This window comes from Oxyura jamaicensis, chromosome 2 (genome assembly GCF_011077185.1).
Source record: "Oxyura jamaicensis isolate SHBP4307 breed ruddy duck chromosome 2, BPBGC_Ojam_1.0, whole genome shotgun sequence".
Taxonomy (NCBI): Eukaryota; Metazoa; Chordata; class Aves; order Anseriformes; family Anatidae; genus Oxyura; species Oxyura jamaicensis.
In genome coordinates this window covers 107716383-107729316 of record NC_048894.1, presented here as the reverse complement: position 1 = coordinate 107729316, position 12934 = coordinate 107716383, and the positions used below count along the sequence as shown (strand labels likewise).

The 12934-nt window shown below is 35.5% G+C and overlaps 1 protein-coding gene across 1 annotated transcript in view; it reads left to right on the top strand.

Moving 5' to 3' along the window:
• LAMA1 (laminin subunit alpha 1) overlaps nucleotides 1–12934 on the top strand; it is a 102896-nt gene that overhangs the window by 54329 nt on the left and 35633 nt on the right. Inside the window, exons 22-31 of the mRNA XM_035319483.1 lie at nucleotides 947–1083; nucleotides 3720–3956; nucleotides 5668–5811; nucleotides 6153–6332; nucleotides 6875–7060; nucleotides 7922–8049; nucleotides 9170–9290; nucleotides 9442–9579; nucleotides 11373–11494; nucleotides 12782–12868. Of these exons, the coding sequence (XP_035175374.1) occupies nucleotides 947–1083; nucleotides 3720–3956; nucleotides 5668–5811; nucleotides 6153–6332; nucleotides 6875–7060; nucleotides 7922–8049; nucleotides 9170–9290; nucleotides 9442–9579; nucleotides 11373–11494; nucleotides 12782–12868 (1480 nt within the window). The remainder of the gene's footprint in view (nucleotides 1–946; nucleotides 1084–3719; nucleotides 3957–5667; nucleotides 5812–6152; nucleotides 6333–6874; nucleotides 7061–7921; nucleotides 8050–9169; nucleotides 9291–9441; nucleotides 9580–11372; nucleotides 11495–12781; nucleotides 12869–12934) is intronic.

The window sequence follows — 12934 nt, the reverse complement described above, 5'->3', positions numbered from 1 at the left end:
TATTTTTTTTTTTTTTTTTTTTTTTTTTTTTTTTTTTCTGTTTAATTCTTAAAAAGATGATTTCTGCTTTGATAAGACTGACTGTATTTTCCCATTATCACTTGGGTATGTACAGGTTTTAGGGAAAAATATTAATCCATACTGAGAACATGCCATCAAAAAAACCCCCACAAATTTACCAGGTCAATAAAATACCCTTTCAACACAATATAGCCAAAGGAATGCCTACCTTTTCTCCAATCTGACTTTTTTTTTTTTTTTTTTTTCACAGTATAGTAATGTGAATTCTGCAGTGAGATTATGTGATAGGATTGTGTTTCTGAACATACTGTGTCTTTACTAAGAATAAAATATCCCTTAGGTACCTTTTACCATTTCTGCCTTGAAAGCTTTGTAAATTTTACTAAAATAATTAAAAACCCTCTTAACACAATTTCTTTTTAGCAAGAATAGTGTTGCACTTCTTAAATGGACAAGTACTTCCTGCAATAATGTTAGTTGATATAAATAAATTCATTCTTTTCCCATTCATTAATAAGAAATTCTTGAAAAGTATTCCTCCCTGTTATTAATTCTTTCACCTCTTTGAGAACGTTGTCAAATCCCTGATGAGTTTTGCATCCTCTATAATATCTTTCCCTATAAATTTACTTTTCTCCACAACAATTTTATTTGGTTTTGTTGCCTCCCCTGTGGAAAAGCAGCACTGCTTTTGAAACCACCGATCAGGCTATATCAAGCAGAAATAATGGACTTTTAATATGAAAGTGAAATGCCAGTCTGGTCATCATTTGTTTCTCAATGGTTAGGGACAGCAAAGTGTTCCTAGTGGAATGGATAAACCATACTGAATAATTATGAAAAGTAAGATTGTCAGTAGTCATGGAATTTCTTCTATATAGCCAAAGCAAAGAAAGTTAATCATTTGCTCTTATTTCTCTTGCAGCCTGTGACTGTGCTCATACTCAGAACAACTGTAATGCAGATTCTGGTGAATGCATTTGTCCCCCTCACACTTTGGGACAAAAATGTGAATTCTGTGAAGAAAATCACTGGGGACACTCTCCTAAACTTGGCTGCAAGGTATGGTAGGCTGACAGAAAAGCTGTGGCTGTTCCAAGCAGTTTGCCATATGCTAATGCAAGAATTGGGCTCTTGTTACAAGGACCTCAAACTTTGTTCTTTGTCTCAAAGTGTTAGTGCTAGATACATTAAAAAGGGAAACAACAACAAAAACACAAAAACAGACTGAAAAGTATATATTGAGGAACATTCTAAGAAAGCTGTATTTGAAAACTTTTGTCTAAAGCATCTGTTCCAAGTAGGTGCATAGATCATAAAAAATTCTGAAGTGTGTATTCTAACTCTTAGTTGCATTAAATAGTGATGCTGGAGCAGGTTTATAGCAACAATTGGTAGCAAGAAACATCCTTCTGTGCTAACCAAGGACAGTTATTAGGGTTTTAAGAACAACGAACTCTAGCTTGTCTTGAAAGTCACTTTTTTCTGAATATTTAAAATTAAAATGGCACAAATTAGGTCATGTTTCCTGAATGGAGAAGTGGTAACTCCCATTATCTCAGCTTAATGTTTACGTTTAATCACTAAAACACAAACTTAATGCATATCCAAGGCATAGCAATCATTTACACAACTAAGTTCACCAATAAATTCCTATCAGATATGGCATTGGGCCAATCTTTATTTTACAAATGCTGAGGTTTTTAAAACTCTAGAATTACATGAATATAATGGGTAATTTTAATGGAGAAACCACAAATATAATCAATTTGGCAAGGTCTGTCATTATATGTGATAAGTGCCTGACAAGCATAATCATCAGCCAATTACTTTTTTTCCTCTTCCCTTCTTAAGAGTAAGGATGATAAAATCATCCTATAAACTTGGAAGAAAGCTTGCCATCTTAGCGATTTATAGCAACTTCCTTGGCAGCCAATCTTTAAACCAATCTTTGTCAGCTATCAGCTACAGTTATTCTTTATGTAAATGTTTTGCAATTACAACATGCTGCTTCCTGTGCATTTCGTGTAAGGATGCGGTGGTGGTAAGCTAACACCCCTTTAAGTGTTCCTTTCATAGGGTGATTCCACAGCACTTGCCATTGATCAAGCTTAATTAAAGGTGTGACTGCTCACCTTTGGCAATTTGCTAGCATTCATTTAGATTACAGCTTTGCAGTAAATAATATGGAATTACTTTAAGGTATTTTAGTTACTTTCATGATACAGTACTGAGATCTGCAAATAGCAGTCTCGTCTCAACAGAGGCTCCCCTGTGTTGGAATAGCCAACAGTGGCAATGGTTGAGGTGCAGTACAAAGTCTACTGGCAAGCAGTGGAGAGTCTCCTGCATGTTCTCGAGGTGTATGAAATGGGCAAAGAAATCCCAACAGTCTGTTTTTACAACAGAGACTGCATGAGTGGGGTACTTCACGTTTCTTACAATTTTCTCAGTATTCAGCATCCATTCCTGAGTGCAGTGATGGGGCAGAATTGCAGTTGTGTTTTGCTTACAACCCTTTTCAAGTTGGGTGCTGCACACATTTAATTGTACCTAAGAGTCCTTATTTATCCTTATCACATATAGATAGTAATTATTTATATTATTATGATGCTTAAGATAGGATTTAGCATTCAGAATTGCTGACCTTTAATGGTACTTAGGAGCCAAAGTTGTAAACCTGTTTGGTCGTCAAGTGTATTAGATTATGCACTGTAGAACCTAGTGCTGATAGAGTAAAAACTCTGCTTAATACAAATAGAGTGAACAGCAAATGTGAAGAACTCTAAAGGATACATAAAGATGCTAATAGATTTTGTGGGCCTTTGTGTAGAGTGCTTTTACAAGGTAAGACTTTTCATCTCAAAGAAATTATGAGGAAAAAAAAAGAGTCAAGGAAAACATAGTCAGGTGAGGATAGATGGAATGTAAATTTTGTCTGCGCCTTAGAAATAACCACAGAGAAAAATTGGAGTTCAGTAACCACAGATGTAAAATTAAGACTAAAGATAACAGCCAGTCTGCCTCAAAAAAAGGACAAGAAACTTTATATATAACCACTTTGCAAATTTGTTAAAACAAGTTCATATTGCTGATTGAAATGTGGACTCTGCCAGGAATAAGTGTTCCTCTGGCATTGAACTGCACCTTCGGATTTTGTGAGATTCTCGGTTCCTGATCAGTTAACAAATGAAGCTTGAGCAAGATGGAAACCCTGTTAATGCTCCCTGAAATCTTTTAAGAATGCTAGTATTAAGATTTTTCTATTCTATTTATAAAATTATTCTACTTATATGTATTTCTTTCATCTAATATTTATATAACATTATCATAATTTATTTGCTAAACATAGTACTTTAAGTAAGGTCTATGGGAATTTTATCTTCTGGAACTCTTTTGGTTCCCAACCCAGATCTGGGAATCAACAAATCTTACTTTTATAATTCACAGTTTACTAGCAATACAATTCTTTGTTTAAATACAAATCAAGTAATCCTATGTTTATATGGAAGTATAAATTGTATTTGTATTGTATAGTAATTGTTATTTATATTGTATAGTAATTGTTGTAAAATTTATATTGTATAGTAATTGTTGACAAACACTGAGTTTTAATGGCCACTTTAAATTTACAGTCCTGTTTCTGTTGTAACAAAATTGTTTTTAAAGACTTGCTATTTATTATTTTCCCCCCTAAGGCTTGCAACTGTAGCGACACTGGTTCAACCAATCTCCAGTGTGATGTATTGACTGGTCAATGCCAGTGCAAAGCTGAATTTGGAGGACAAGACTGTTCCAGATGTGCGTTAGGCTACAGGGACTACCCAGACTGTGTTGCCTGTGACTGTGACTTAAGTGGAACCAAAGCAGAGATGTGTGATGATACTGAAGGACTTTGTGGGTGTGAAGAAGAAACTGGCATCTGTACCTGCAAGGTACTGAAAATATTCAGGCTTTTTTTGAGACAGCACCGGGGCATTCTGATTGTTTCTTTCCTAAAAATCATGGAAGCTGTAGGGTTGAAAGGGACTTAGTCTGCAGCTCTCCTTTGAGAAATTTCTGTGTACACCTAAATCACCCCTAATGGATTGTCTGTGCCAGTGCTAAACAGGTCTTATTATTAATTAGCAGGGTTAAAAACTGTCAGATGTGGTTCCCAGTTTGGGCAGACACTGTTGCAGGGAGCAGTGCCAGCATTACCAACATGCAATTGTTATTTCTCTTCTCAGAAATTCCTGTGATAATACTAGACAGTTTGCCTCTCCTACCTCCCTCTGTTTGGTTTTAAGTATCCAGGTAATTTTATTTCCCGTTTGCGATCATAAAATTATTGCAGAGCAGTACTGCAGTTCTCTTTTAGAGAAAACTCAGGGGATTTTTAGGAAAACTCAGCGTGTTAAGAAGTCAGGATTAGACCCCTTGTATGTTGAATCATGTGAAATCATTTCTAACTTAACTGCTGCTGAATCCTTGCCAACTTTACAAAACAACTGTACATTTGATAGAACACTGATTGGTGTCTTTCAAGTCTTCTATGGGAGCTGGCATATTTCACAACAACAGTCTCACTGCAGTCCTAAATCCAAATTGATTGCATTTGCTAAACATAAAATCCATGCGTTTATTCTGTGTTAAGTGAATGTCTATAGCCACATCATTCTTACAGTACGTTCAGAATCATGTTTTTCATGGATTAGTTCTGTAAGGTGGAAATGAATGAGCGTTGAGGATACATTTGTCTTGCTTTTTCTTTTGCTGCAAGACTTCTTTCTGCCTCACAAAGGGCAAGTACACCTTTTTGAACAGGACAAAGCATTAGCATGAGTTCTGGGATAAAATTTTTGTAAACCTTAGTCCATATATGAGAATGGTGCTAGAGACTTCAGTATCCCTATATTTCTCTGTATGATGTAAATGCCTTCTGATACAAGAACTATGCCATACAAACTGTTTTTAATGATACAGTTTTTATGTTTTATTTATGACATCTCCTTTTTTGCCTTGCAAATAGTGCCAATAACTGCTCATAACTCATGGATTATTTTGGGGTTGATATTAGAAAGGATATTTTTCCAGTACACGTAGAGGATTGAAGATGGATATTCTGATTCAATGAGCAAAGAAAATGTTTCTACCACAAGTCAGGGAAATTCTATTCCATCCTATCATGGAGTCTAGGAATATTCTGTAGCCAGAGTTACACTTTTGAGTGTAGGTCACACTGATATCATCTTGAGTTTTCGAAGACAGTATCTCAAAAAGTTTATTTCTTTCTTAATTTAGAAGTGTAAATTCCTTACTGTTTTGACAGAGAATCATTTCACTCTCTATGTATAGATAGCAGACTGGGGTGGGGCAGGCAATAACACTTTTCTGTCTTTAATGGAAATACATAATTGCTAATTTTAGATAGAAATTTCAATGCATGAGTTTTGTTTGAATGTTCCATGTTTTTGATAAAACAGCATTGTGTAATAATAAAATCTACTGTATAGTAAACCATAATAGATACAATAAATGACTAGCTGTTATATAGTTTATATACACACTATTTTTTCTTCCAATAAGAGACATCTTTCATTCAGCTAGCAAAGTAACATGAGTGCATTGCTCTGCTTTATTTATTTATTTATTTATTTCCTCCAGGAAAATGTATTTGGGCTGCAGTGCAGTGAGTGTAAACCTGGAACTTTTGCTCTGTCTGCTAACAATGCACTAGGCTGTACTCCGTGTTTCTGTTTTGGGCTGTCCTCATTTTGTTGGGAAGTAGAAGATCACGTGAGAATTCCTGTAAGTAAAGTGACATAAATGTGTGGATGCAGTTTGGTGTTACCTCTCTAGTGTGCTGAAGGTTGCATACATTTCACGAATCAGGCTGAATGCAGTAGGTTAGCTCACAGAATCAATGGTTTACAGCAGAATAAAAAAGAAAGCAGTCTTCTTTCTGAAAACATGTGTTTCACGCTTCACTTTTTTTTAATAGATATTAAAAATGTTTCCCATTTTTTTGACTTGGGATGTTATTACTATAAAATAGACTGCCGACTATCTCAAAGAAGCTGTGAACAACAGTATATTACACCAGGATAGAATATTTTCATCAAATTAATCTATTGCTCTTCATCTTGTAGATAACCCTGACTCCTGACCAGACAATTTTGCATGTAGTAGCTCAAAGTAACCTGACTGGAACAATGGAAGGAGTATTCTCACAGTTTTCTGATATTTTGCTGGATGCTACCATTGTCAGAAAACACTTAAATACAGAAACATTTTACTGGAGGTTACCAGAGCAGTTTCAGGGAGACCAGGTAAGACAGTTAAATATCTAGAATGCTTTGTAGATCATTCTTTGTTGTATAAATTACATTCCTTTTTTTTGTATAATAGTCACTTTTTGAGTGAACTTATAGCAAGCACAAATAATATGTTTACATTACCTTTTTGTAATGAGATTTTTCTTGACCCTGTAAATGGGTAGCACCCATATTTAATTACTGTGTTACTCTTTGGAGATTTTATATAGGGAAAAGAGTGATATTCAATTTTAGTTTAGAAACCTGAAAAAACTTTCAGTCTTGATAGTAGATTCAGAATATAGATCATGGAATGATCTGTTTAAGAATTAAGTGAAAGTTAAAAAAAGTACCTTAAAAAAGTAAAAGAAGAAACTGTGCCTGCTTTTTAGAAATACACATTTGACCTTGGTGCAAAAACTGCTGAGTTTAAGTCAATTTTCATGTTTTATTTCCAATTCATCAAAGAACTGTCAGTTTTCAAATCTTCTGATGACATTAAAATATTTTCAACTAGACCTTGGAATAAATAAAATAATGACTTTATATCCAAACAGCTTATGGCATATGGAGGCAAGCTGAGATATACTGTTGCTTTTTATGCTTTGGATGGCTTTGGAACCTCAAATTTTGAGCCCCAGATTCTAATGAAAGGAGGTCGTACCAGCAAATTGGTCATCTACGTAGACATCTCTTCTCCAGAAAATGGAGTAAGAAGTGACAAGGAAGTGGAAATGAAGGAGGTAAGCTAAAACATTGGTGTGGAAATGAGGACATTTATCTTCTCTGAGCTTTTGTAGAGAAGGCCCTTATATATAAGTAAATAAAGAAATGCATACTTTATTTCAACTAGGCTGAGTAAATAGAATACTTAGATTAAAATGTATCTATTTTATAATAAAAATGTCTGGAAAAATAATATATAGAAGCAGATAACATGTTGACATTGTTTCCTCTTTTGGAAGTGCTGAAGGCGTGGTTGTGCTTTTCAGACAGACTCAGATTTCAAAGGTAAATGACATACTGCCAGCTATGTCACCGTCAGCCAGTCATACAATTTCGTAGCCTGTCTGTTACACTCACAGCCCAGGATTATCACATGGGACTTGAATTTTAGCCTAGCGCGAGCAGTAAGTTGCAGTAGTGCTCACAGGACAGTTTCAGAAGAGATAACAGTGACGTTATTTGGTCCTAAGACTCTGCTGCATGGAGCTGAGGCTAGGTCTAATCTCTTTTCTTGACAGGAGGCAGGACACAGTTAAAGCAGATGTGTTTCTAACTGCACATAAGAAGAGTGATGTGAAGTCCTTGTTCTTTGACTATCCAGGTTCTCTAGATCTAGCCAAAAAAAAAGCAGTTCCATGCAGGTCTGGATTGCTGTCCTGTAGAAACTGGGTGTGGAAACTGAGTGCAGGGAAGGAAAGGAGAGGAAAATAATTTAAAACTAGTCTTGTTCTAACATGGAGCAAGATGTTGGATTTTCTGGGACCAAGGGGTATAGACAGTCTCTGACTGTATTTCTGGAAGAAAGTGTGAGGAAGAGACCATTACCTTTAAGTGAGCTTATACACTCGTGGTTTTAATAACGTGATATGTTCCCCTAGGATTCTTGGAAGTATTTTAATTCTGTGTCTGAACAGCCTGTCTCACGTTCTGACTTCATGTCTGTGCTAAGCAATATTGAATACATCCTTATCAAGGCAGCCTATGGCCAAGGATTACAGCAAAGCAGGTAAAGCAATCTTTGACTGCATTTAGTATAATTTAACTTAGAAATAGTCCCAGATGAACCATACAGTAAAGTTTTAACTCAAATTAGACAAATTTCCAATTTCCTATTTATGACTTTTATTCTTCTTTATCTTATAAGAAAACATTTATTACCTTTAATTTGAAGCAGAAACTCTCTAATTCTTTCAGTAAAACACCAAATGTCTATACTTATTTTGATAGAAAAGCCTATAAAGAAACACAAAGCCTTACAGGCTGATGCAGTGTTCTGCAGGTTGGGCAATACAATTAGAAGATTTCTGAATTATTTCTTCCCCCATCTTATTTGTATAGGTATTAAAGTTTTTCTTTGTTTTACATTTTCTGGTGGAAGAAATGAAACACCTGATCCTCTGAGTCCATGTGTTTGTACAAATCTAGGTCTATCCTGTAGCTTCATGTGCTATGGACAGTGGTAGCAAAGTATTCTCACCTCAGAATCGTAACATTTTACTGCAGTTTTGAACAGAACTAGGTTACTAATGAAAGGAAGGAGATGGTATACGATCATCCCATCTGTCTGTTTAGAAACAAACAAGACAAGCAGAGATGCATCCAATGAAAATCCTTACATCTTTACAGCTGTGAAGTAGAGCAGATCCACCTCCGGATTTGGGATTATATTTGATTCACAGATTGTCAACTATAATTTTGCTAGCCAGAGCTGTGGAGCAGAGCTGTTGTATTTCTGCTTAGTATTTCTGAGGCCAAAGTGAATAATCTTTTATGGTGGATTTGTCAGCTTTAGTGGACCAATGGAAATCAACCCATATTACTTTGATTTGTTTGCTGTAGGTACTGAAAGCCCATACCTAGGTTAAAAAAAAAAATATCTTCAGTTTTTATTGAGATATTTCCATAGACTCATAGAATCACAGAATAGTTTGGGTTGGAAAGGACATTACAAATCTAGTTACAAACACCCTGACACGGACAGGGGATGTCTTCCATGTGGAAAATGTATCACAGAAAAGTATGTATGGTATATATACACATATATATTGAAATATAAAAATGTTTGAATAGTTCTGGTTCTAGGACTTTTCTAGATGTTCACATTGTCTTCTGCATGTATCTTGTAGAATTGCAAATATCTCAATGGAAGTTGCAGTGAAATTTGAAGAGATGCATCGAGGCAGATCTCGAGCTCACCTTATAGAGCAATGTAGATGTCCTGCTGGTTATACTGGATTCTCTTGTCAGGTAATAAAACCTCAAATCCTTTCTTTTATGTCTAATAATCAGATAAAAAAAGGTCACATAAATGGTTTTTGTTTATAACTGTTGAGAGGTTGACGGCTATTTTTTTTGTTGTTGTTTGTTTTGTTTTTAATTTTGTTCCCCTCACACACAGAGCTGTGCTCCAGGATACTACAGGGAGAAGTCTACAGAACTTGGTGTAAGAGAGACTCATACTATGTCAGCACCCTGTTTACCGTGTCAGTGCAACAATCACAGTGAAACCTGTGATCCTGAAACTGGAAAGTGCTTGGTATGTACAATTTCTGCGTTTTTGCATTGGTTTCACCTGAGCATATAATGGCTGTAACCTGTGAAAGGAGTTTCTGGGAGAAGCGTGTGTATCTACTATTTGGAAAAAGTATAACTTCCCTTCCATCTCTGAAAAAAATAGAAAATCTCTGAAAAAAATAGAAATTTTCCTTAGGGGTACATTCAGTAAAATTCTCAAGCTTTTTGAGCACTAACGTCTTCAAAGCTATTAATTATTTTAGGTTTAATTTTATTTTAAAAACAACTTCCATGGATCCTGTGGATCAGTTCAGTTTATTCTTTTTTTTTTTTTTTTTTAATTATTTATTTTTTATTTCTTTTCTGTGATACTTCTGGTCTTCTCTTTCTTGGCCTGGCCAAGGTCTGCTTAATCACACAAAAAGGGTGAAGTAAAAGTAGTAAGGCACAACATACTACAGACTAGGTCAAAGTCAAATTCTGTGTCTCTACTGAAGAGAATATATTTCAAGTTTCTTTAAATAAGTTTTTTGGTCTTTTTTTTTTTTTTTTTTTGACTTCCAGAGAGTAAAGTAGGCTAAGGATATAAGGATATGCTTTAGCTAAGTTAATTTTTTCACTTCCCTCAGTTTGTTCCAAAGGTTGCAAAGAGGGTCAATTTATGAATAACACATTGCCTCTTGTCTTGCGGACTGACAGCCCTGTGGAAAGCAAATTGTCAGCTAACCAAATACAACATGCTCTCCACTCTCTGGTACAGTTCAATGACCAGATATTCTTTCCTAAAGTTTTTTTCCTAACTTTTTTTTTTTTTTTTTTTTCCAATTTCTTTGATTTTCCAGTGGTGAGTTGGTTAGTTCAAAGTCTTCTGCTGATTTAATTTTTGAAGCCATTTTTTAAAGTAAGTTTCCTCAGTCCCTCAGGCTTTTTGTAAACTATTATTTTGCCTAAAATATGAATCTCATGAGTAAGAATGATGGTTCTCATTGCTATGAGGCCAAAACACATAGGTCTTTCACACTAAAGAATAATAGTCATTCATCCTCTTAGCGTCTCATTGCAGGGGTAGCAAGTCACCCACATGTTAGAATTTCTACTTACAGATTTCCATCTGAGTACTGTAGGCAAAAGAAATGGTTTTCACCTCTGACTTCTGCTCCCATACAGTAATAGACTGCATTGTTGCTGCTTACTGTACTCAGCTAACCTCTAAAATCTATACACACACAAGTAGAAGAATCATAGAAAAAAAAAAAAAAAGAAATTGAATTTTATTCACTTAGGAGACTAGTCTAAATTATGCTTATAATACTGATTTAGTGTTTTAACATTGCTACATCAGTACTCAAATTAAATATAGTGTCTGTGAATCCTAGCTATGATTGTTGTTTGGCTTATAGCTGTCAAATGCTTTTGCTAAAACACTTTTTTTTTTTTTTCCTTTTGGCCCAGGTATTTAATTTTTCCATCATTTGCTTTTTTTTTTTTTTTTTTTTTTTTTTTAGAATTTTTTTGCATTGTACTGTAATTTCCTAGCCTGAATTGGATTAATAGAAGCAGAAATATATAAACCTTAATGGAAGTTCAGAACAGGTCAGCCTGCCTGCTAGGGCATTCACACAGTGGAAAACATGCTGGCATTCTGCTTATTTTTGCATAAAAAGTCCCTCTACCCAGAGAATGCTGACAATGGGTGGTGGCATTTAGAGGCGATTGTCAAAGACCTTAGGCATTCATGGATTGGGGAGAAGATAAAATTCCTCTTGTTTTTTGTTGTTGTTTTAAACTGTCTGAATTCCTTTTCTTGTGTATCAGAACTGCAGAGATAATACAGTTGGAGATTACTGCAGTGCTTGTGCCCCAGGATACTATGGTAAAGTAATTGGATCTGTCAACGACTGCTCTCTCTGTGCCTGTCCCAGAGCCAACCCTGTTAGGTAACCAGAACTCATTAAATCCAATGTATATTTTAGCATTCCAGATGCCTTGTGATGTATGTCCTATCTCCTACTCCCCCTGCTCTATGGCAACAGGAGATAGTTACTGTTACATGTCCTTAATCTTTAGTCTTCTGAAAATTACCTATCTTAGTAAACAGAACTTGCGTTCTGAGTTGTTCACAACTAGTGATAACATCGTGAGGTTTTAAAATAAAAAGATTAACTAATAGATATGCCATTCTATTCTCTAAGAATAGATCAGTCACATAAGAGATTTTATGGATAATGGAGTAAGTTGCTCTGACACATTTTAGTTTCAAAAGTGGTTCCATTCCATCATTCTGAAAACAATGCTTCTGTACTTATGAAGATTTTGGCCATCTGAAACGTTCAGAAACGTTTCATGAAATGAGTCCTAGGAGAAAAACAGGTACTATTTTTTTTTTTTTTTTTGAAATGTACACATCTGTTTGTTTGGTAGACGAACAGTTAAAGTTATTTTTAAAATCAAAACATTTTGCAAGGTGCTTTTTATCTAGAAGCTTAAAAAGCACTTTTCCTTTAGGATAATTGAATCAGAGCATGAGTGGGGCAACTCCAATGTTCTCATGCAAGTGTCAGTGTGATAAATACTATAGCCATATCATTCCGCTCCCTTGCCTTTTCTCATCTGTAAAATGGTGATGAAATAATGGATTTAAATCAAGGTGCTGATTTATTTGGAATGTTTTTGGCAGAGGGCTCTATTAGTACAGAAAATCTGAAACCTCCTCTGTGCTCAGGGTGCTTATCAGTGGCCATGCAGAGGGCTAAACAGAGGTAGGAAATGGCTCCTACAGACAAGGTTTACTTGAAATTGGGTACATCCTTAAGGTGATGATGGTCACCAGAACTTTCCTGTTGGAACAGGAGGTAGCTGGGAGCTTCTATTCTGGCACACAAGAAGCCTAAATTCTCTGCCCCTCTGGGGAGGGTGAAGTGGGAGAGGTCACTAGTATTAAATGACTCATGAAAGGTCTCTTTCAATTTGTTTATGCAGCCTCTGTTTTTCATTGTCTTATCTTTCAAAATGAAGGTCATAAGATGCTTTAACATATTATACAGTAATGGATTTGCATCAGGAAAGCAAACTTCTAAATTTAAAGCACTCTTTCTAGCCCATTGCATCGTATTGAGTGACTGATGCTGTTGCTTACAAAATTTGACCTGTGGCTGAAAGAGTTCTCTGTCATTGTATGTTTTCCCATTTATGTGCTAGTAGGTATTTGTTTTTCCTTCCTCCAGTTTTAGTCCCACTTGTGTTCTAAAAGGTGTCCAAGATTACCACTGTGATGCTTGTCTCCCAGGATATGAAGGACAATATTGTGAAAAGTGAGTTGTACACATTGTTCCCACTTATCCCCAAACTTCAAGGACAATTTTGATTAATAAAAGCTG